Source organism: Crocuta crocuta, unplaced genomic scaffold (genome assembly GCF_008692635.1).
Source record: "Crocuta crocuta isolate KB4526 unplaced genomic scaffold, BGI_CrCroc_1.0 scaffold96, whole genome shotgun sequence".
Lineage (NCBI taxonomy): Eukaryota > Metazoa > Chordata > Mammalia > Carnivora > Hyaenidae > Crocuta > Crocuta crocuta.
The window spans coordinates 8,823,236-8,847,291 of NW_027531522.1; the positions used below are offsets into that span (position 1 = coordinate 8,823,236).

Genomic DNA, 24,056 nt, shown 5'->3' on the forward strand with positions numbered 1-24,056 from the left:
GTGCCAATTATAGAATTAATTAGGTGTTGCTTTAAATCTCCCATCTGATTAATGAAAGGCAATTATGTAACTCAAATGACAGAATGTTTGGGGGGAAATAGATTTGTATGTTCACTTTGGTTCAGCGAGGCACATTGCAGAATTCTGGAGACTCGTCTGGGAAATGTCACCGGTCCTTTTGACCCATTTTCCAGAAGAATTAGTGCAGTTGGGCTTCCAGTGAGGGAGATAAAACCGTCCACAGAGCAAACAGGGCAACAGCCTTCTGGTCCAGGGCACCAGGGAGGGTTCACATTCCACCACCGAAATCTTTCTAGGTAAATCACTTAGCTCAAGGGTCCTTGTTGCAGTACATGCAGAATACGGTGCTTGCCCCCAAAGGGAGACGAAGGGAGGAATGTCCAGCCAGTCTTACTCTGATTAAGTAGCAGTTTAAGCATCAGGGAGTTTTGTTGTTGTTGTGTATTTAGAAGACACTTTCAAGACCAGATGGATTCACTACAAAACCACTGTAAAAGCCTATAGCGGATAGTTTGGAAAAGAATGGTAAAATCCTTCCNAAGGCTGTGGGTGTGGCACTGGAGGCTACCTGGCATTTAAGAAAAATAGTTTGGGACCAAATTAAGGGCTTCTCCTAGCTTCTTTGTACAAGCCTCCACTAGGTAATATTTTGTTTACCTCATCTCAGATAGCTCTGGCCGGTGGCACTGCCAAGGTCAAGCTGCAGGACCTTTGCTGCATAACTCCCCTGCTGCGGGTTTCCTTTATTCTCTCCTGCCCTGGGGGACTGTGGGGTGCTCCCGGGGAGCACTCCCGGGGCTCTGTGCCCCGGCAGACTAGCCCTCTTACTCCTCGTTGCAGTCTTGCTCGAGGAGAGCTCTTTATCCAAGCCGTTGCTCAACAAATGTCACCAATGTGAGCGCGCCTGGAATTTTGAGGATGAGAAAAAAGCCGTCTCCCCATGGGAGGGGGCGAGGGTGGGCCCTACTCCCACCTAAAATGCTGATCCCAGGGCAATGAGGTGGTGCTGTCAGGGGATGCTTGCTGACTGACTCACCATGGAAAATGAGGGCAAGGCCCTGGTGTGGTGTGGCAGTGTGCCCTGTCGGTGACCACAGCAAATTCCTCAGGGCTATGGTGACTTCCTCTGGGATGGACTCCGGCCTTCCTCATCATTTCTAGGGTATCCCATCCCCTTTTGAACCTGTCCACCATCTGTATTCTCAGGCTGGACCGTGATATGTTCGCTTGCTGTTTTAGCTCAGGTGCTATAACAAAATACCGTAGACCATGGGGCTTAACCAACAAGCGTTCATTTCTCACCGTTCTGGAGGCAGGAAGCCCAAGATCAAAGTGCTGGCAGATTCTGTGTCTGATAAAGACCTGCTTCCTCATGTGCAGACAGCTGCCTTCCTGCTGGGTCCTCATGCAGCAAAGCCAGAGCAAACTGTGGTCTCTTCCACGTCTTAAAAGGGCACTAATCCCATAAGGGAGGGCTCCACCATCAACACCTCATCTGAACCCTGTCTCCATATACGGTTGTGTTGGAGATTAGGGCACAAACTATCCATCCATAGCATTTGGCATAAAGCATGCGCACACACACACACACACACACACACTCCAGTGTGCCCTTCCTATTGGAAATTGCCATGGTTAGTGGCGGACTGTAGAGCATCAAAAAGTGGAGATTGCAAAAGCATCATTCATGTAGAATTCCTGAGACTTAGGAGAGAATCAGCTTCATCCAGAGATGAGTGTGCCTAGCATGGTGCCTCGGCCAGTGCACGGCAGTCAGCACTGTGGGAAGTCCCTCTGTCCCAACCAGCTTCCTGGAGGGTGAGAATTAATCCTGCTACCTCTGCACCTCGCATTCCCAGTCACCTCTTAGAAGTAAACAGTGCGTAGACTTAGCTTTACATTTCCATGTGTATTTCATGAAAGCCTATCTCAGCGATGGTTTTAAATGCCGGCTGTGAAGCTGCTCCAAAACACCGCAGCACGCAGGTTGTGGGTGAATAAAGACATGATGGTAGAGCTCGGAGACCGGGCGTACACATGACCAAATCTAAAGCACCAGCAGCGGTTTGGGAATTTGCAAGCTGTGGTGATGTCAGTAGAGTTGGGGCGATGTGAACTGACGGCCCAGCCAGCCGTGTGCAGAGGGGAGCTTAGTGGCCTGATGGGGGCTTTAGGAAAGCTGGCCGGCAGGAGGCCACACCATGAGGGCAGCTACTAGCAGGATCGCCTGGAGGGAATGTTAGAAATGAGAAGGTGGGTAGAGGGAGACGGGAGACACACGGCAATGCCAGGAATGCGTGGTAACAAAGATAATAATGATTAATAATATCGTAAGTGCTTTAATTTGGGGCCCTGCTGGATGACGGGACCTTGGCATGCATTTTAATGCGCTCACTGCCTTCTGCAAGGTGGATTTGATTGTCCATTTTACAGCTAGGAGTCTGAGCCTCGTGCTAACAATTTGCTTCTGGTCCTGTGAGTAGGAGAGGAGGGAGCGAGGGAGCAAGATTTCCTCCTGGGGCCTTTCCGACTCCAGATGCACTTTTCTTTTCTCTGTGCCTTCCTAGAGGGTGAGATCTTGCTTACTATCAAGCAATTGAATTCGCAACTATTATTTAGGGCCCTCTGGCGTTCCAGGCACGGGAGGAGACAGGTTAATTATCAGATTATGCTGTGAAGCGGCAGACTCTGAAAGGAGCTCGGCAGGTGCCCGGGATGTCATGCGTTATGTCATTCAGAGGACACAACAGTGGTTCCTAGTAGATACGAGGGGGGGTTGGTTTTCACTCGCTCCCTAGATCGTTCACTTTGAGAGTTGCACGTTTTTCACCTCAGTTTCTTTCCAGCTCTTCCGAGGCATCAGATCCAAAATTGGACGCAGCTCATGTCACACCCTAAAAGCCACCAACCCCAGCAGCTTCCTCTCCTAACTTCCCCATGGGGGCAACACAGCACATTGCCGGGATTGGACACAGACATCACCATGGCGACTGGCTACTCTGGGGTCGCTCAGGTCCAGAGTGCATCCTGTCTCATTGACTCCTGTATCCACTCCTCGGGTGTGTGGCTGTCACTCGTCCAGGCCATTTTGTGTCTCACCCCTGCAATGCCACAGCTGGCTGCCCTTCCTCCAGGCTCTGCTTGCCCTTCCCAGCATGTCTGTCTTCGAGCCACAATCTCTTCTTAATAACTACATTCTTAAGACTCCTTGTGAATCACTTATTCCTTCATTAGGATGTAAGCTCCCTGAGGGCAGGGACTTTTCTCCCTTCGGTTCACTTCCCTATCTTGAGTGCCTAGAGAAGCCTGGCACATTTGTTGAACATACGGGTTAACGCAAGAGTCAATCCCAGAAGATGGAAGGAAGGAAAGAAGGGAGGGAGGAGGCTAATATTCTAGTGCTATTATGTTCAAGCATTGTGCTGGTTAGTCACGTTGCGTGGGGCTGCATTTAATCTCTCCAGGGTATTATGATCCACAGAATTCATTCACTTTCTCGAAATATGTTTATTGAATGTTTACCATGTGCCAGGCGCTCCACTCGACACTGAGGAAGGTGAACAAGGCAGGTGTAATGCAGGCCGTCTTGGGATGTAGACTTGAGTTGTGTGGGCACGTTCGTGACCCAGAGAGACAATAGTCAGGAAAAGGGACAAACAAAGGGATTGTAGTGTGCAATAAAGATGATGAAGGGAACAGAAGTTTTGCTGCAAATGAGGTTGAGGCTTGGGGCACCTGGGTGGCTCAGTAAGGGGAAGCGTCTGACCTTGGCTCAGGTCATCATCTCACCTGAGGCTCATGAGTTCGAGTCCCGTATCAGGCTCTCTGCTGTTGGCATGGAGCCTGCTTCAGATCCTCTGTTCCTCCTCTCTCTGCCCTGCGCCGCTTGTGCTCTCCCTCTCTCTCAAAAATAAATAACATATTTTTAAAGAAAGAGGTGGAGGCTTATACCACTCAACTGTGTCCTTTGAAAGCTGTGCCCAGTGTGCACATCCATCCTTATTTCCACTGCTTCTCACCAGATGACAGTTTCAGGGGGGCCCTAAGCTGCTCTCTGCTGTATGAATATAACACATTTCCCCATGCTCAGGTCTTTTCTCATATTCCATTCAACAGCTCGGTGTCCTCATTTTTTACACTTTCTGCAATGCTTGTTAGTTCAGGTAAGTAAGAAAGTGCTCGTGCCTCCAGGGAGCTCCTAGCCTTGTGAAAGGATTAGGAACCACATAAAGAGCTGCAATGCATAGTGGAATGTGGCAAAGAAGGCTCCGATGGATAGGAATGAAATACTAAGGGCTTTAGAAGGAGAAATGATCATGTCCCCTTGGGGGAGACCAGAAAATATATTTAGAAAAGGTGGTATTTGAAGAATGGGTACAATATTTATAGCTTATCTTGGTAGAGAAAGAATGTTCGAAACTGACGCACCAGGCTAAGAAAAAATCTCATAGAGGGTGGGGGTTGGCGGGGGGGCATTGAGGTAAGAGTAGGAATCCCAGGATACCCGGACTGTGGGGCTGTTGTAGGGCAGACAGGGAATTGACAGCTAATATGGGACCCTGGGTTGGAGGATGAAACGCCAGAGAGAGAGGAGTTAATAATTAATGTGGTGGGCGGTGCAAATTCCCTGCCATTTGTGCAGGGAGAAAGGCATGCTTGTGGCTGTACTTTAGGAAGACTGTTCTGGCATCTGGGGGATGGACTGAGGAGACTGACTTGAGGGCTGTTTGCAGTAGGTCAGGTGAATAGTAAGAAGAGCCTGCCCTTGAAGGGGGCGGGGGTGGTGTCCAGAGAAGCACGCAGGGTGACTGTTCCAGGCCATGAAGTTAGAAGACAAGCACGGCAAAGGGCTCAGAACTTTCTGGACAGCACCTAAGAGAGTGGATGTGGTGGGCACCTGGGTGGCTCAGTTGGTTAAGCGTCTGACTTGATCTTGACTCAGGTCGTGATCTCAGGGTATGTGAGACTGAGCCCCTTGTCAGGCTCTGCACTGCTTGGGATTTTTTCTCCCCCTCTTTCTCTGCCCTTCCACTACTCGCTCTCAAAATAAGTAAATAAACTTTAAAAAACACTAACAAAAAACCTCAAGATGAAGGTGAAGTATAAGCTAGATCGTGCTGTTTTACCCTTTGTGGCCCTTCCAGCCTGTTTACATGAGTTAATATCAATTGCCTTGTTTTGCTACTTATCTGATTTGAGTCTGTTGGTCTGATTTCCACAGTTGGTGTAAACCTGGGGACTTCTTCATTATCTTCTAGAACAGTTTCTAAAGTTCGGAGAAAAAGCTTAAAGACAAATTCCTAGAAATCTTTCTGAATCTTTTTGGGGGAAATAAAAGCAGTTCAGAGTTTCCCCTTAGAGGTATTTATTACTTGCAGCTTCATCAAAGTCCAATGCACGGTCTGTGATGAAGGCAAGAGAAGGTTGTGAGTATGTAGGAGGCAGAAAACAGGCATTAATTAACAATGCAAAAAACTCAAGTTGATGGGAGACAAAGACATGAAGCCAGATTTTCTGTATTGCTTCATTAGATCTAAAACATGAAACGAAACCAGCCCAGTTATAAAAACCAGACCTTATTTCAAAGAGACCTAAATGGCACTGTCAGAGTTTAGTCATTGGCCAAGTGAGATTACCCGAAAACAAGCAGGTATTCGTTTGTGGTCATTAATGATGTTTTCCCCATGTTTCAGGAGAGAGAAGACCTTGCCACGGCCAGAGCATTTGCCAAGGGCATTGACATCTCGGGAAGTCATTCTGCCTATTTTGAGGTCACCTAGTTCTTGAGTGGTGGAAGTATTTTCAGGAGAGAATTCATTAATGGGTCTAATAATAATAACCGTTCAATAGCAGGGTTTTCTTTTCAAGAACTGAAGAAATTTGTTCTAAAGTTCTGATTTGTCTTTATGGTAACCTGTGAAGGTGGAACAGAAGTATATTGATTATCTATAGAGCCATAATGTCTTTCCTATATATTTGGGACATAGCAAAGAACTCTATCCTACTTACCTCAAAACGGACTAATGAATTGACCAATCCTTCCAAAAATGTGCAGATGTTTTAGTTCTGGCCTATCACGTTCACTTAGCCAGCAAAATTATCATTTCAGAAATTTTGGATATGGTATTTACTTTTGGATATATTTGGTAAACTCAGTGTTTAAAATATGCCCCATAAAACATTGGTCTCTATGCGGGCTGACAAAGGTCATCATGATTTGTAGAGATTAGAAATGAAAATCAAAAGACAAAGTATTAGAAAAACAGTAAACACCTAAAGTAATCCTAAATGCAAATGGAAAGAAATAAAAGATGGCCTAACGATAAAACCATGCAAGGCCAAAGATTAAGAAAATTCATTAAAATTATGAGAAATAACTAAGAAAGACCATTTTGAGGTGACAGCTGTCTCCATAATTCTGCAGTGGTTTCCAAAATATCGAGTATGATTTTGTATTTCTGATTAGCTAAGTGCTGAAAATATGCCCTCTAATGTGACTCATATGGATAATAGGGAATAAGGACGAGAATATTATGAAACTTGAGCTTAATATAGATTAAATATGTTTTCTTCGTATCATAAATCATGAACAACTGTTCTGATACAGTATTGTAATTTCTTCCTCTGCCATCTCCAGAACTTTGAGGGTTTGACACGTGTGAGCAGAATATAGCACAGAAAGATTTGCATGTCAAGATCACAGTTTTTGTTTTGCTGACTCCAGGGTGTTTTTCACAGTTCTTGATTTGCGGACGCTAAACAATGATAATGGTAACCAGGCATACTATGATATCATTACTAAAACTGGAGTCTGGCCCAGATTGGAAAGCTAATGGTAATCATTAGCTTGGTGTACTTTGAGTGCCTACTGTATGCCAAGTGTAAACTCATTTGCCATGTGTTAACTTATGGAATCCTCAAAACAGCCCTATTATCCATACAAAGAAACTGAGACACTGAGAAGTTAAGTAACTTACTCAAGCTCACACAGCCAGGAAGTGGCAGACCTGGGATTTGAACCCAGGACTTCTGGCTCCAGATCCCACACTCTAAACTTCACTGTACAGTAGTACCTCATCCACTGTGGTACTTTTGCACTACTGTTGGTGACGTGCCCAAGTCTCTTTGCGTTCTTATCATGGTATCTGTTCTGTCTCTTTGGGCTTTTTCTTTTCCTCTTCTGATGCAGCAACAGAACACTTTTTGATTCAGGGAATATGGTGCCCTTCATGAATCATCAAGATGTCTATTGACATTTCCAGGGGCTTTCTGTGAGATCTCATTTTTTAAATTCTGACTCAACACACCAGAATGATTTGACGGTTATGGCGTATGACTCCTGCCTACAATTACAAGAATGCAAGTCCTCAAACGCATCTGCTAGTGGAGAAGAGAAATAAAGCAACATTTTTGGAACACATAGCCTCTGTAAGTAAGAGCAACTTTGCCTTACTCTCTGTTTGTTCGAATTTTAGGGAGATTTATTAACGTTTAGGGTACTAACATTGCACCGGCCAAGCAGAATGGGAGCGTTTTGTGATGTGGGAGATTCCGTAATTACATGACAACCAAGATTCCCAAGGCCAAACTAAACAGTGTTACTGAGGATACGTATAAGCCTCCTACCCAGTTAAGACGTTTCTGTGCAATAATAATCTTATCACTTTTGCATATCAGATTATTCCAAGTAATGCTCATCCACACCAGCTCTTTTAAAATAGAACATCCTTAAAGCATCACACATGTACAAGGGCAAAAGCAAGAAAGTCCCATTGTAGCTCCAGGAGGGAAAGAATGCATGCAAGTGTTATAAACCTGAGGAAACACTAATTCCATAGTGGCGCAATTACTTCACAGATTGGATTATTCTGAAGAGAACCAATGCCTTTTGAGTCCTACTGTGTGCCCAGATCCTCATTGTGTGCAAAGGACACAGAAATGGATAAAACACCTTCCTCGCACTCAGGGCACTGAAAATATCGCTCTCTTCTCTGCTAAATCTTTTTGTCTCCCAGTCTTGCATAATCACGCGACCACGCTGAGATCCACTTCTGCCGTTTTATAATGCGCGCACCGAAGTTTCCAAGTGCCTCGGTGAAATAACGCCGACTTTTACCCTGAGATCCGTGGAAGTACGAGGTTTACTGTTTTGTTCTCCCTGATAAAAGAGAGCACAGTAACTAGTTGCTGGGTGACTGCATAAAACACAGGCCCCAAGTGCAGCCGGGAAGAGCAGTTAGCAATTAAGTAAAGGAAATGACTAGTGGGTTTGAAACTCCACACGCTGCCCATGTACTTGTTAGCATAGGGAGGCATCTGGGTTGCTGGGGCAACTTTTATCACTAAGGAAGTAGTTTTGGTGACTCACGCTCATACAGAGTGACTTCTTTCAAAATCTGTGTTTTCAGTGACCTTACCATTATGCTTGTGTTTTCCCTTTTCTTTGGACAGGACAGAAAAAGCTGCATTTGGATGGCATGGTTTATTCATTAGTAACATATTATTCACTGGCCGGCTCATATTTTGAAATTTAACAGACTCAGTGGTGATCAGAGTAAAAGGTCAGTAGTTCTTGCAGTATATTGCTATATGAAATGTCGACCTAAGCTTATTTTCTAAGCAGAAATGTTTTATCTTATATTAACAACATCTTTTGTCAGTTACTTTTTTGTTACTTAATGCAACACATGCGATTAAAAATACTGGTGGTACTTTTGGGAAGTAAACTAGAATACTGAAGTACTTTACACTGTAACCTAAAATGCCTTCATTTTCCCCCACGATGAATAGTGGAATTAAAATCTCCACTGAGAGTCGTCTGGAGATGATGGTTATAAAAATAAAGAAACTTCAGGGCAACTCCTTTGCAGCCTCTCTCTTCAGATTAACTGACTAACTGCTTGATGGCCCAACAGTATTTATTGGCAATTGATATTTTTCTGTGTTAAAAACTAGGCGAGAAGTTGCAGAAGTGGTGAATTAATTCAGAGAGTTATAGGCCGACAGTGTGTTTGGGGAACGATGTGGGAGAACTCACTACGGGAGAGAAAACTGGGAGCCTGGTAAGTAACCTTTGCGGCACCAACTTTTAGTGTGGTCAGCACAGAGCTCACTGGATCCTCAGTACATCTTTTGTTCTAACCCCAGAAATTGTGCTGGAAGTTGCAAAATTTAGCTGTTTTCACTTTGCTTTTAACGTAGCCCTTGTCTGTTTTTAATTTTGTGGCTGGAAAAGCTTGAAAAAGACAATGAGTCATGACGACCGTTTCTTTTCCCTCCAGATAGGAGTCTCCAGAATGAGGCGAGGGCATGGAGCACCATTTTTGCGATTCCAGAGCCCTGAGCCTTCACACCCGAGGGCTCTTCCGTGGGGCCCCTTTAGGGGGACATGGCAGAAGTGCTAGTCCACTGGTTCTCAAAGTGTGGTACCCAGACCGGCAACATCAGCGTCACCTGGTGTTTGTCGTCAATGCTCTCAGTCCCCGGCCCAGATGCACCGAATCAGAACTTTAGACCAGGGGCCCAACAATCTGTTTTTAAATAAGACTTCCAGATGACTCTGAGGAAGGCTGAAGGCTGAGAACTGCTAGTGAATTATTAGTATCTGTGGCCACAGAAGAGGATGAGCATGGCAACACTGGTGACTCTTCGTTTATGAGGAAAGGAAGAATAAATAGAAAAGAATGTTTTAGCTTTTAGAATTCAAAAATAAAACATAAAAGTCTGAAATTTAATTAGCGGCACTGATTGCTTGCAGGAACCTTTGCTTTCTCAGAGGAGGGCAATCTGATGACTAGGGAACTCTGAAATATATTGGCATGGTTCTGAAATTCTAGAATAAACTCTCGTGAGAACAGGCACAGCTTTCTATATTAGGGCATCAATTCAGCCCCGGTTTGTAAAACCCTAGAAGACTCGTGTGTTCCATTGGCTTTGCCAACTCATTTGCATCTTGAGGCCCCGGTTTCTGTCTGAAAACCATATGCATCGTTACTTGCCACAAGTGATCTCATCAGAATGAAGTCAGAGATTCAGGATATGTAAGAGGATGTGTGAAGCGTTTTGATTATTGACAGATGAGAAACATGAGGATCAAGAATGAGTCCTAGAGGTATTGTTGGCCAAGACCGGTTTAGAAGCTGATACAAAAATGGGTTGATATTTCAACTTCCCTTTGATATTTACCTCCTTGACTGCCTGCTCTGTCATGTGTTCATTTTCGATGCTAAGTAAATCACAGTTTTTAAAAGTTGTCTATCTTAGTTTCCTCAACAAAAATATAGCATTCGTGATCCCCACTCAGAGGATTGTTGTGAGAATGAAATCAGATTAAAATATGAAAAGGCAGCTTGTAAAGGTCTAACATTCCACAGCTGAGATATTGTTGTTAGGACCATTGGCATTTTGTGTCCAGGTTGAGGAAGCTTTGTCACTGTTGACATAATGGCATCCATAGTTTGGAATAAGTGTGTCTGTCAGCAGGTTTTGTGATTACAAAAAATAGCCATGTTTGCTTTTCTACTAATTCTCTTCCAGTGGAATGTTTTCATTTTCTCATGAAATGAGAGAGATCCACATATGTTTTATTAAAGAAAGCAAGCCTGATATTTTTTAGCCTTTGAGCTGATGGGCTACATTTCACTCCTTCTTTCGGGGAAAAAGGACAGATTCTGGGTAAATTCACAGGTCGTGGATAAGCCTCAGTTTCTTTGTATATAAAAGGGAGGTGTTGATAATACAGAGGTGTATGAAGTGAGAGATGTATATAAAATGCACAGAGGAGGGGCAAAGGGTAAGCACTCAATAACATGGGTTGTTATTAGTGTTGTTATCGTTATTAGACGATAGCTTGGAGAGGGGCAATGTGTCTGAATAGTCAAGGGAAGGAGAGAATAAGAAGACCAGGGGGCAGCTTATGAAATGGCCCGATCATTTTGCACATGAATATTCAAGCAGTTCCCATGACTTTCCTGGTCACTCCTATTAAATCAAACAATTCTCTGATTGTTGCTAACAGAGAAAATTAATCATAGTGATTTATAATCTGCCTGTCTACTTGATAATCAACATTTGAATTTTGCTTTAAAATTCTGTGTCTTCCCTCTCCAGGCATCATTGCGCTGGATACAAGAAAAAGGGAGTACTGAATTTCTCTCTCTCTCTCTCAAGTGGTTCTTGTTGTCCTTCCCTACCTTGCTGACTAAGGTCTCTTGCTGGTTAGGGTTAGGGCTCATTGAGAAGAGGTGAAGGGGAAAAGCAAGTTCTTTCTTGACAAGTGTTGGTGATCTAGAGTACACCGCTCCACTTGGCATGTGTTTGAATGGGCCCTTTTCCTAGCAGGTGCTTCTGTGGGGACTTCTCATCATTGAGCTGTCTCACCCAAAGCGCCCTTGACATGCGCAAGTGGGTTTGTATTTGGTCTTCCACAGTCCCATGGAGCAATTCAGAAGTACGCTCTTTCCTTCTTTTTGCGGAAGTAACTTCTTTACAGGGGCTCATCCTCCCCCAGAATCTACAACAGCAAGTTCTCCCGTGTATGACTCAGATCTGGTCCCAAGGAAATACTTTACCTACCAGAACTCAGAGGATAATGAGGGCACAGTTTTAAACTCCCACGGTGGTCCTCTGAAGCTCTTTGCCTTGGGCCTGAGGTGAGTAGCAAACAGCCCCAGAGATTTTCCGGGGAGGAAGGTCAGTCCACACAGCACACTCGCAGTTTTCTCCAAAAACTTTCCTCTTCATCAGTCTCCAACTTGTTTATACCTTTGACATGGATAGATAGCTGGTTGTGAGAGTTTTATGTAACTCTTTCTGGAACCCTTCCTCTGAAAACTTTGCATTGTACTGTTGTATTTCACTTTGGAAGGTGGTTTCTAAGGCTTACTACTTTACTTGAAACTTGCTTTAACTCCTATTAAAGGTAAAAAGGGAAAAGATCGCTTTGGGGGTACTCTGACTCCTCAGACAACAGCCCAAAATTGTGGGTGCTGCCAGGGAGATTGCTTTGTCCATGCAAGTGTCATTGGGACACTCCTGAGTGTCCAGATCACAAAGTAATCCCAAAGTCAGGCTTTAAATGTGAGCGAGTGTTNCCACCCAGGCGCCCCGCAAGTGTAAATAGATATTCATATTTAATGTTTTCCTCATAGGTAGCTTTTTGTTTTTTAAAGTGTTACCTTATTCCTGACATACAGTATTAACCTTTGGACTGCCTTCTCTTATTGTTTTGGGAGCTAAAATGTGTTTAAAAATGGTGTTCAGCTGAAGTTAAAAAACTACTAACTTTTATCAGTTGTTAAATACAATTCCCACTTGTATTTAAGTAAACTCATTTTGAGACAAATTAAACAAAACATTTTATATATTGTATTTAAATTATCTTTTTGCATTGCAGGCATAATTTTTTCTTCTTTATCTTTTTTGTTTGTTTGTTTTTAAGTTTATTTGTTTATTTTGAGAGAGACAGAGAGAGTGTGAGCGGTGAGGGGCAGAGAAAGAAGGAGAATCTCAAGCAGGCTGAGCGCTGTCGATGCAGAACCCATGTGGGGCTCGAACTCATGAAACTATGAGATCATGATGTGAGCTGAAATCAAGAGTGGGAGGCTGAGCCTACGGAGCCACCCAGGTTCCCCCAAGCTAAGTTTTTCTGTGAAAGTTCGCACATGGATACATGTGGACAGGTAGACACAGCTCTGAACTCAGATCCCAAATGTCTGTGACTGCCTTGTGGTAGTTCAGAGGTGTGGGTGTCTTAGTACACTAGGAATACGGAATTGGACTTGGAATGTCACATCAGCCTCACTTCTTGATGGGTTTTTGTAGTTACCAGATGCTATTGTGAACATTATATGAACTTTTCAGAACTTGCTGGGAATTTGAAAATTGGGTATGGTAGGTATTTGTCTAATAATTCTTAATATTAATTTGGTTATTTTTTCAAATGGGCTTGATTGGCATGGTGGAGTTATGGGAGCAAAACCCTGACATAATGACTAAATATTCATCTATGCATACATCCAGCCAAGGGACTCCTTTCTTTAAAAATTTGTTTTATTTTGAGTAGGCTCCACCCCTAGCATGGAGCCCAACGTAGGGCTTGAGCTCACAGCCCTGAAATCAAGACCCGAGCTGAGATGAATAGTCGGAAGCTTAACTGACTGAGCCACCCAGGCGTCCCCCACGGGACTTCTAAAATATTAGAATTTTGTACTAAAATTGCCAATAATTAAAAATAAATCATCATCATCATAACAAATCATTGGCACTAATCTGAATTAAAAAATAAAGCAAGGCCTGTATTTTGGTTCCTAATTGTGAAAAAAATGAGAATATCTTATTTTTTTAATCTTGAAATACTTTTTATTTTACTGTTTTTTAGTAAGTATATGGGAACAGTATTGTCAAGGCCAGGTGCCTCATACCATAGTGTTCTTTACTTTTCTCTCCTCCCATTTTGTCTTCCCTGTACTCCCTGTGTCTTCCTTTCCTTGTTTTCCCAGATAGCTGGGGATGTGGTCAGGGGAGATGATGGTTCTTGGAAAGAGTATCTGGATCTGTCAGACTTTGAGCTGATTTGAAAATATGGAGGCAAGAGTCAAGAAAAAAGAAAGAAAGAAAGAAAGAAAGAAGGAAAGGGATTCTTCTCAATCTTGCACAACACTGTAATTTATTTTTTTAAGCTTATTTATTTATTTTGAGAGAGTCAGAGATAGTGTGCATGGGGGAGAGACAGAGAGAGAGGGAGACAGAGAATCCCAAGCAGACTCTGCCCTGTCAGCTTGGAGCCTAATGTGGGCCTCAGACTCATGAAACCGTGAGATCATGACCTGAGCTGAAACCGAGTCACCAGCTTAACTGACTGAGCCACCCATGTGTCCCATGTGTGACACTGTAATTTAAACAGGATTTAGTGTGGCAACTCAATGCATGGTGTATCAAAGTCTGTGCAAAGATGGCGAGCTGAGAGGAGCAGTACATTTGACAAAGCAAAGGGTGTGTGTGTGTGTGTGTGCATGTGCGTGCGCACGCTCGTGTGTGTGCGCGTACGTGTATGTTAGCAAGGTTTGAAAAGGTTTTTATTAAATTGGAAGCATCAAGGGGCACCCGGCTAGCTCCATCAGTAGAGCACGCAACTCTTGATCATGGGAGTCATGAGTTCAAGCTCCACCTTGGACGTAGAGCTTACTTAAAAAAATATAATAAAAATAAATTGGAAGTCTTAAGATGAACTTGTGACTCTAAAAAGTTCCCCCTGTGAAGCTGAAAGGATTTAGACTGTGGCTGGTATCACGCTCCCTCAAGCCAGAAGTTGTGCGGGAACATCTGATGTGTTTCCCCAGCACCTGGGTTCCTATCTCTGCCACTCTGCAGAGAGGCATCCCAAGAAGAACCAGGGCCCATGGGAATGATACGAACTTAGGATATAGTGTGTGAAAGAAGAAGTATTATAAACCACTGGGGAAGGGAAAACTCAATATTTGTGGGAAAGTTGGGTTTAAAACCTCTCCTTGCACCCCATATCAAAATACATTAAAAAAAAAATGAAACCTAAGGAAGAGAAGAACATATGGAGACATAGGATAAGTCACAAAGGAAAACTATGTATATGTGCAGAAAATTTAATACTTTTGTGTCATAAAATATTGTAATCCAAATTCAATGGAAACTGATGAACGGGGAAGTGTTTTTTACAACGCACGTGGCCGATGGCTTTATAACAACAAAAATAAAATTGTGGTAAGTCCGTAAGAAAATCCTGTTATCCCAGGAGCAAAAGGTCAAATATGGCAACTGACAAAAGAAAAAAATTACAGATGTCCCATAAAGATGTGATAATTCATCCTCGATGTTAACCAAAAAAAAGGGAAAATCAAAATGGCACCCAGATTTTTGGCCTACAAGATTGACAGAGGTTTAAAATGACGTCACTTGTTGGTGAGGCTGCTAGAGGGGAGTGTTCTCAGTCACTGCTGATGGGACTTTGGGCTCTGTAATCATTTCGGAAATGAGTTTTGACCATATGCATCAAGAACTTACATAATAATTACGTCTTTTACCTAGTGACCGCCCTCCACCCTTCTAGATTCTAGCTGATGAAAATATCAGAGCATTTGGATATTTATATGCAAGAATATCCATGCGCTGTTCATGTAGCAAAAAACTGAATCCTCTTAAATGCTCAATACCTAGAGACTAGAACACAAATTGTGTCTGTTTACGTTCTACAGAAACAAGGAAGGAAAGATACGCAGTGAACAGTTTAAAAGTGGTTGTTTTTTAGGAGTAAGGAGGAAATCAAGGTTTTTTTTTTTTTAGAAGAGTGTGTCTTTTTCCTCCTTTTACTTTTGTGATTTGCTTTATCCCTCCAAATTAGCATGCATTTTTTAGAAAATTCAGGAAAAAATAAAGAGAACGTGAAAAATGATACATCTCTTTGATTGAAAGGCAGAACTGGTCATGATACGGTGTGAGATGGAAAAAAACCAGGGTATGAAACACAAATGCAGTAAGATTATGATTTTAGTAAAATATAATTAGTGCAAAGGCTAGAGAGAAAGCCTAAAATGTGGGCCATAGTTATCTCTTGTGGTTTTTTAAAAATTTTCTTTTTTCATGTGTTTTCCTGTTTTCCAGACGATGTGTGATGGACGTAAATATTTTATTAATAGTGCAAAAAGAGGTAGAATGGTTCTTCTATAGTTGGACTGGGCCTTCAGTACTCTGGGCATTTCTGATGTATGCTTATTAGGTCTCTTTCACTTTGGGTGATCACCGAAAATTTGTTCTCCGAATAATAATGTCTCACCTCTATAGGAAACAGGTAATAGGATAGATCTGAAGTTTTGGGGTTTTCAAACTGTGAGCTCTACAGGGTGTATAAACACTGCTCTTGGTTTCATTCTCTTCCCACCCTATTCTAGGATTGAGGCGTAAAGTGAAAGGAGTAAAAAAAGATGGGCCCTGCAGATTCCTGACATTTTTTCCTAACCAGAATGATTTTTAACTCCTAATGTGATTTTTTTCCCTCCTCACAATATATACCAGCTTTCTTCTTTCATTTATCCTTTGTTATCGTCCAGATTTTTAAAAACATTGATTCTATCTTCTGATTTCTCTTCTTTAAAAAAAAAAAAGGGGGGTGCTTTGGTGATTTGTAAATAAATCTGTTCATCTGGAGAATATCGATTTATGGGACGTTCAGCAAATCACATGAAGTTTTCTCCTTTTGATTTTTTGTAAAAGAAAAAAAAGACCCTGACTATTCAAAAAGAAAACCGATAGGGTCTGGATGGATTTTTGAGCATTTTAAACATTCATAAAGTTCTTTGAAACTTACAGGCCTATGTGAATGTTTATGATTGATACTATCCTATTATTAAAGCATACTTTGCCATCCACTAAAATATAGTCTATTTTGGTCATTCTGTATTCTCTGAATGACTAAACATAGAACAAATCCCTTTGAGATTTGTACTATATTTTAACTTTGCAGTAATTACCTTAGATGGAAATGAAACACTCAATCTTTATCTTCAGGAGTCAGTGTAACCTATAACAGAAGGGTTAATGGCTTCTGGGACATTCCCAGTGAGTAGAAAGTTTGGGGTAAGCGGTAACTTGTGTAAGGTTTACTGAAGTGACTTTGAAAGGCTGTAAGGTCAGTTTTAACAATTTTAAGTAAATCCAAGGTTGGGGTTTTTTGGGTTTTTTTTCTTATGGAGTGAGTAGACCTAGTAATAATGTGATTACATTTTGGTTATTTTTATCACCGTTGGATCGTGTGATAACGATCCTAAGTGATCTAAACTAGTACCTGGCTGGCAAGGGTAAGGTAAAAAATCCTTTTATATGATGTTTTCTAGATTTTAATTTGTTGGTACTGACAACGGTAGCAATTTTAAAAAAAGGCTATGAAGAAGAACAAGGGGTTTTATGGAGCATGTGTGTATGTGGGGTGTGTGGGTGTGTGGGGGTGTGTGTGCATGACTTCCTCTTGCTGGCCTGGCTGGATCTGGTTAGGGGGATTTGGTTACCTCAAACAGTTCTGAATGTTTGGCGAATTAGCAGAGAAAAGGAGCAAAGTAATAATAGCTCTCTTTCACTTTGATCTCCTCTGTTCCCATCATGAGTCTTGTTTTCTTGCCTGAAATAACGAAGGTTATCATAGAAAACAATAAGGAAAGACATCTAGTTAGAGACAATGCGTATTAGTATCTTGGCAATATGGCCTTTTTGAAAGCATACCAGGAAAACAGTTCTCTGTATGTAATTGTTAGAAAAGAATGGATTGTATCTTACATTATGACAAAGTTGTTCAGATAAGGAAGGAAGCAGATATTTATTGTTCCAGGCACATTACTGAGTTTCTCTCTCTCTATCTCTTTTTATATATGACGATTAATTATTGATTAGATACACATGATACCTTGCTAGCAAATATTACCCTTATTTCGTAAATGAGGAAAGTATTAGAGGCAGGATTCATATTGACTCATTTATTCCAAGGATCATGTTCCTTGCACTGCATCAAGGTGTCTTTGTAGGAAGAACCGGGCCAAGAATCTATTATAAATGTTAGTAATGAGTCTTTGAGGTTATCTCTCCTTTGTGAAGCAGAATTAACCTTTGTTTGCAAAATGTATTGCCCTATCAGTTAAGGTTACCTTCATGGATCTCAAAAGTTGCCTTCGTTACTCAGGCCAGCCTGTTCTCCAGGAAGCAATGTATTCTGGGTATCAGGGCGGCTTTAGTTTGGACTCTTGGGTTTCCGTCTGGGGTGGAGGCCCAGCAGGCCAATGACAGCTGAGCCTACTAAGTATCTTCTGTACTAAGTTGTGCTATAGCCGGCCCTGGAAAGATCTCTGAAGGAAACCCAAGTATCGTATTCCCCTTATCCACCGAACTGTGGGCTTGGGCAAGTGACCTCAACTTTCTGGATCCCCGTGTCTGCTTTTGTCAAATGAAAACCGGATGAAATCAGTGTCCCATGGGTCACGTAGAGGCAGCCGCAGGGGTGGGTGGGCGTTGGGGAGGTGATCTGGAGTTCTCCTGGGCCCTGTACCCCGTGCGTCAGCAACACAACAGCTGTGTACATGTGTGTGTTTCTGCATACACCCTCTGCCCCTGATTCTAGGTTTTGTGGGAAGAAAAGGTTCTACATCTAAAAATAGTTGGAAAAACACTGGCAAATAGTCCTTAAGATTTCTTCCAGCTCTAAATTTCCATGGGTGTAGGAGAGCAGTTTTAATGATAGAGAATCCCACGATCTTTAATTTAACTAAAATATAATCTTTAAATTTTGTTGCCAAACATTTTTAAATTAGAGATTTCAGATATAATCTGAAAAATCAGTGTCAAAAATCTGTGACCGAGTACTTTGAGATGGTAAGCTATAAGGCAAACCGCATGGTGTCTATGCTTTTCAGCAGAAAAATCTAGAATTACATGTCCTCATGATTCCTATTTAAAAAAAAACATTTATTCTCTTCCTTCTTCTGAGGTAAGTGTAAGATAGTATTTACAACTGGAAGTCGCTAGAGTACAGTTCGTAAAGAAAAGTACTATTCCTTCAAGACACCGTGAAGTTCATCATTTTCCTTCTGTTCTTTCTCTCTTGGAAGTTTATCATGTCATTGAAAGAACACACCTGTTGTTTCCTGCCTCTTTTCTTTTGTGACAGTTTGTGAACACGGTGACTGGACATCAGAGGAAAAACAGAAGTATTTGGTTACAAGGTTTGCTATTGTGTGAGTTCCTTTTCCTCTATATCTTTAGGGCACTTTTTAATTTAATTTAATTTATTTTATTTTATTATTTTTAAATGATTTATTGTCACATTAGCTAACATACAATGTATACAGTTTAGTCTTGGCTTTGGGAGCCAAGTGATTCATCACTTACATACAACACCTAGTGTTCATCCCAACAAGTGCCCTCCTCAATGCCCATCTCCCATTTNCTGAAGCAGGCTCCAGGCTCTGAGCTGTCAGCACAGAGCCTGACACGGGGCTTGAACCCTGAACCATGAGATCATGGCCTGAGCCGAAGTTGAACACTTAACCGACCGAGCCACCCCAGGTACCCCTTAGGGCACTTATTTTAAATCAGTGTTCATGGTACAATAATTAAGTACTTGCTGCACACTTCAACACTTGTTCATTTATTGATGGGCTACCTGTTAAGGTCATGACTTCAAGAGACTGACTTTCAGGCAACTCTGTCCAATGAAACTTTCTGTGATAATGGAAATGTTCTGTCATGGCTGAGCAGTACTGTAGCCCCAGCCACATGTGGCTATTAAGTACTTGGAGCATGCCTAGCATAAGTAATGCACTAAGTTTTCAATACTAATTAAGCTAATTTAAGCTTAAATCAGCAGATGTGGCTGGCAGTTACCTTATTAGACAGTGTGGCTTTGGAGGATCAATACAATTGATGAAATAGTCTTATGTTCAGGGGAGAGAAGGCATTAGGTTGTTTTCATTATTGGCACTGTAATGGCTGGAAATGGGTTACAGATTTTTTCCATTTAAAACCATTTTAGTTAAGTATTTTTTCAGTGCTTGGTACATAAAAGAGTCAATCAGTGATTGGATGGCGTTACTGGGTTTCCCCTTTCAGCAACTCATGCGTCTGGTACATTCAGGTCACTCACCATCGTCCCCTAAAATTGCCACACCTGTAGACCTACCTCTCACGCTACCCTGGTCTTTGTGGGAGTTCAGAGCAAGGCTGTGTGTCTCTTACTGTGTGTGCCACTGTCCGTTTTCTGACTGCCTGTGCTTCCAGGCTCAGCAGCCCCTCAGTCATGCCTACGGCTTGCAGACTTGCAGCCTTTCATTCATACTGCTCCAAGCCCAGGCTACTCCTGGACACTGCCCACCCGCCCGTAAGGCCCTTAGAGGTCTGTGGCCATAAACACCGCTCTGCAGTGTGCAGATCTGACCTTGTTCAGTTATGGCTCCTAAAACCAGCATCGCCACACTGGAGCAGGAGCAATTCCTGGGGTCAGAATCATGCCATTGGAGGCAGTCGAAGGGACCGAGAATGCGTCACTTAGGGGATGTCATTAGATAGATACTGCTGCTGAAACATACTATTATATTGTGCTAGGTATTGGGCTAAGTGCTTCACATTCTCCTTTAACCCTCGTAGCAACCACATGTCCTATTTTTACACATAAAAATAGAGATGAGATGTGTGCTCAGGCTCAGAGAGGTTAAGTGAGTTGCCCAAAGTTGCATAGCTAGGAAGCAGCAGATCCGTGATTCCTAGTTAACACTCTTTGGCTCTCATTATCAGAGAGGGACAGGTCTTCAAAATCAGTGCAGAGGGCAAATCTAAAGGGAGTAGATTTTAGGTGACCGTACCGAAGGATGTTCTACTAGTCCAAGCTCTTCGCTCTGGACGTCTCACCTGTGAAGTACGCTGTGGCCCTTAGCAGCAGCTCACAGCTGAGGCCCAATGCAGGCACATCAGGACTGTGATGTAAAGGCCTTCTTGAAAAAGCGGGATCCTACAGGTGAGAGATAAACTCTCAGGGCCCTTCTGATTCATGTTCCTTCTGAATACAATTTCCTCTCTTGAGGACGTTTATTGCCAATTTAATCCCATATGACTCCTTTTTCATTTTCCATGCAATTCATACAGACCGTTCTTTTTTTCTGCGTGAAACCAATGTGTACTGTATTCATCACTCACATTTGCATAAATGGGGTATTCTCTCCCTTCAGCAAGACTGTTTAAGAATCCACATCACATTTCACTGGGGAATAAAGAATGGCCTGGATCATGAAACTCAAAGATGATTGCCAAAAGTATCTTAAACATTTGGCAGACCATTTCGTTCTGTTGGATATTAATGATCACGGAAATGACAGGCAGGAGAGGAAGAACAAAACGTAATAGACTTCAAGTTATACAATGAGCTCTTAAATACCTGAGATATGCTATTATTATCTTAACATGCTCTTCATGTTATATTGTGCTTTCTAATTATTTCTGATATGCTTCATATGTGCCAGGTGTTAACTAGCATTTTGGGGTTTTTTTTGTCAAGTATTTTGTGTGTTTTGAGGGAAAATAATACTGAATATCATAAAGTCTGATTTTTTATATTTGTATTGTCAAAAAGTGTGCTGAGTTTCTGTGGTTAGAATATCCGCTCTATTGGACATGTCATTGAGGATAACTTTATGGGAAACTGGGATTAGAAAGGTGTTTTTCTCCTGTAAGTACATTTATGATTCGCGTTGGGAAGCAGTCATCGCTATGTATCCTCATTTTCTCTGTACCTGCCCACCCTCTCCTCCTCGTCAACTACTCCTGATTGTGGCATCCCCAACTCACACAACTTGTGCCAGGGCTTGGAAGCGAACACATACCTAATCTGAGGGGACCTAACAATTATAGATGCTTCCATGGAAGTGATCGCACATTCTGATTATGGAGAACGTTTTCATTCTTGAAATGATTTTCACACATGTTAAGTTTTACAGAGGAAATACCATGTATCCGGATGTGGTGGATCAGGTAGAAGCTGGGTTGGAAAGAACTGAAACCGTTTCATGATAGGAATAGGTAGGATCTCTATTTCAGAGTGCTGGCAAGGTGTGGATCAGGGAACCAAACAAGTTGGGAGTTCTAGCCTAGGATTCTAGAAGGAAGGATCCACTTGATCCGGGAGAAGGTTAGGATTTCTTTTTTTTTTTTTTTAATTTTTTTAAAATGTTTTATTTATTTCTAGGAGAGAGAGAGAGAGACAGTGTGAGCAGGGGAGGGTGGTTCTAGGAGAGAGAGAGAGAGACAGTGTGAGCAGGGGAGGGTCAGAGAGAGAGGGAGTCACAGACTGAAACAGGCTCCAGGCTCTGAGCTGGCAGTTAGCACAGAGCCCGACGCAGGGCTCGAACCCACGGACCGCGAGATCATGACCTAAGTGAAAGTTGGACGCTTAACTGACTAAGCCACCCAGGCACCCCGAAGGTTAGGATTTCTGGGCAACATAAAGAACATGGGCAAGGAATGTGAGCAGGGAAACTGAGGCACGGAGGATGTTTGGCGAATGCTGACCATTCCAGTTTGCAGCAGACCTGAAGAAGGAAAGAAAACAAGTTAACAAAGAAAAGTAAGTCTGGGGCTATATTGTGAAGACCCGTAAGTATCCGCGTGAACAATTTGTAATAAGCCTGTGGGAATGGGGGTCTAGCTCCCTTTCTCTCAGGAGATTGGCATTTTCTGTGAACTCTTATAGTTTTGGCCTCTCTCTCCCCTATGGGGTAAGATCCTTGATCATATTTATTTTGATTTACAATACTAATGCTAAACAGATTCTAGGTTTATTTAATATATTGGTTGTTGACTGTATATAAATCATTGTTACATACATAGCTCCCTTTATATGTACTGATATATTTATTGCACTAATATTATGTAACAAATACTAGAAAAGTTTGTTTCATGCATTTTATACATGATATTACTGTGTATAGATGATTTGTGTAAATTAAATTGGTTTCAAAGTACATTTGTTTAGGGGTGCCTGGGGGGCTCAGTCTGTTAAGTGTCTGATTTCGGGTCAGGTCATGATCTTATGATTCACAAGTCTGAGCCCTGCATTGGGATCTGTGCTGACAGCTCAGAGCCTGGAGCCTGCTTCTGATTCTGTGTCTCCCTCTCATTCTGCCCCTTCCCCACTCACACTCTGACTCTCTCTCTCTCTCTCACAAATAAATACATATTTGTTAAAAAATTTTTAAAGAGTACATTTGTTCACAGATTTTTAAAACATCTTTTAGATAATTTCAGTTTGAGCAGATAATTCACATGTGGCCAAAAGGGGACTCACTTTTTCAAACACTAATTCAGGCATAGAATTTTAGAGCTTCAGGGCCCTCAGCACCCATTTCTCCTGCTTCCTTCCCTTTTATTTTGCAGATGGGGAAACCCAGCTCAGTGCAAAGTCACAGTTATTGGCAATGCCAGAGCTAAGATTCTGTTCCCTATCTTTCTGCTACCCTTACTATCTGAAATAAGTGACCAACAAAAACAAAGCCTTTAAAGGCCAATACACATCTACCATGAAAATGTTTCATAGGAAACATCAACAAGGGGAAGTTGCATATTTCAGATAGGGCAGTCATACTCTTGTTTATACCGTTACAGTAGGGCACTTGCGGAGTTTCTAACAAATCAGTGTTTGACTTATTACAAGTAGTTCTCCCCAATTTTTCCTAACAAAAGCGAACGCGTGGCGGTAATGGGAACAATATGACACCACACCATGAGATCATTTCCTCTCTTGCATATGGCCACGTTTAATTTTGTGATCCAGCTTCTGACGACGTGATCCCTGGAGCATCGTGGAGAAGCAAGGCCCTAGCACTTCTGCATGATATCAGCAGTAGATCCTCTGTTCAGGCTCTTTGCCCCGTTGAAGTACGATGACCCCACCAGCAACGAGAGCAAGCGTTCCCCGGCCTGCACGCACAGGGGGCTCTCTCTGCTGCGTGGCTGTGAATCCTGTGCTTGTGACTCTGGGACCCGCTCGCGGGAGGAGGCCGAGTTCATTCCGTCACCCCGGAACAGCTACAAAACCTGGCGCGTGCTCAAAACCGATGTTGGTGAGGTTTGCACCCTTAAGGCTTCCGAGGGACAGGAAAGCAGCGAGCCTGGAAAATGACTTCTTCTGGATTCTAACCTGGGTTAATTCACTTCGAGGCAATGGTAGATTTCGCTCCTCTCCTGAGCTGCGGCTTAGTTTTTCCTTCCAAGGCCCCTGAATGCATTTTAGAAGGAAGACGGGGCGTTAATCAGGCTGCTAGTCACTCGGGAGGCCGTATTGTTCCGTGCCCGTTGTTCCCCCGCTGACCCCTGTCACCCCCGGGGCCCAGCGCTGCTGGAAGCTCTTGGAGAGGGAGCGGCCAGAAGGGCGGGGGGAACCGAAAAGCCGCGGAACCAGCGGCGAGGGGGCAGCGCGGGCGGAGGAAGCACGGGAAGGGGAACCGGCAGGCCTAGCTCGCAGGCGGCGGCCGCGGCGT

General features: G+C 42.8%; 1 protein-coding gene and 1 long non-coding RNA gene across 4 annotated transcripts in view; one reads left to right on the forward strand and one right to left on the reverse strand.

Annotated features, from left to right (window-relative positions):
* The first annotated feature begins 9,024 nt into the window (after positions 1-9,024).
* Positions 9,025-24,056, forward strand: part of TRDMT1 (tRNA aspartic acid methyltransferase 1) — a 74,280-nt gene continuing 59,248 nt past the window's right edge. For 2 of the 3 annotated variants that reach the window (XM_077772407.1, XM_077772408.1), the window contains exon 1: positions 23,356-23,639. In XM_077772407.1, the coding sequence (XP_077628533.1) occupies positions 23,408-23,639 (232 nt within the window). In that variant the 5' untranslated portion in view covers positions 23,356-23,407. Of the gene's footprint in view, positions 9,084-23,355; positions 23,640-24,056 lie in introns of those variants that run through there. The other variant, XM_077772410.1, reaches the window with a different exon arrangement.
* The window catches only part of LOC144238586 (uncharacterized), a 3,162-nt gene continuing 958 nt past the window's right edge, over positions 21,853-24,056 (reverse strand). Inside the window, exons 2-3 of the long non-coding RNA XR_013337162.1 lie at positions 23,299-23,794; positions 21,853-22,109 (exon numbers count right to left, since the gene is read on the reverse strand). This is a non-coding gene — a long non-coding RNA (uncharacterized LOC144238586). The remainder of the gene's footprint in view (positions 22,110-23,298; positions 23,795-24,056) is intronic.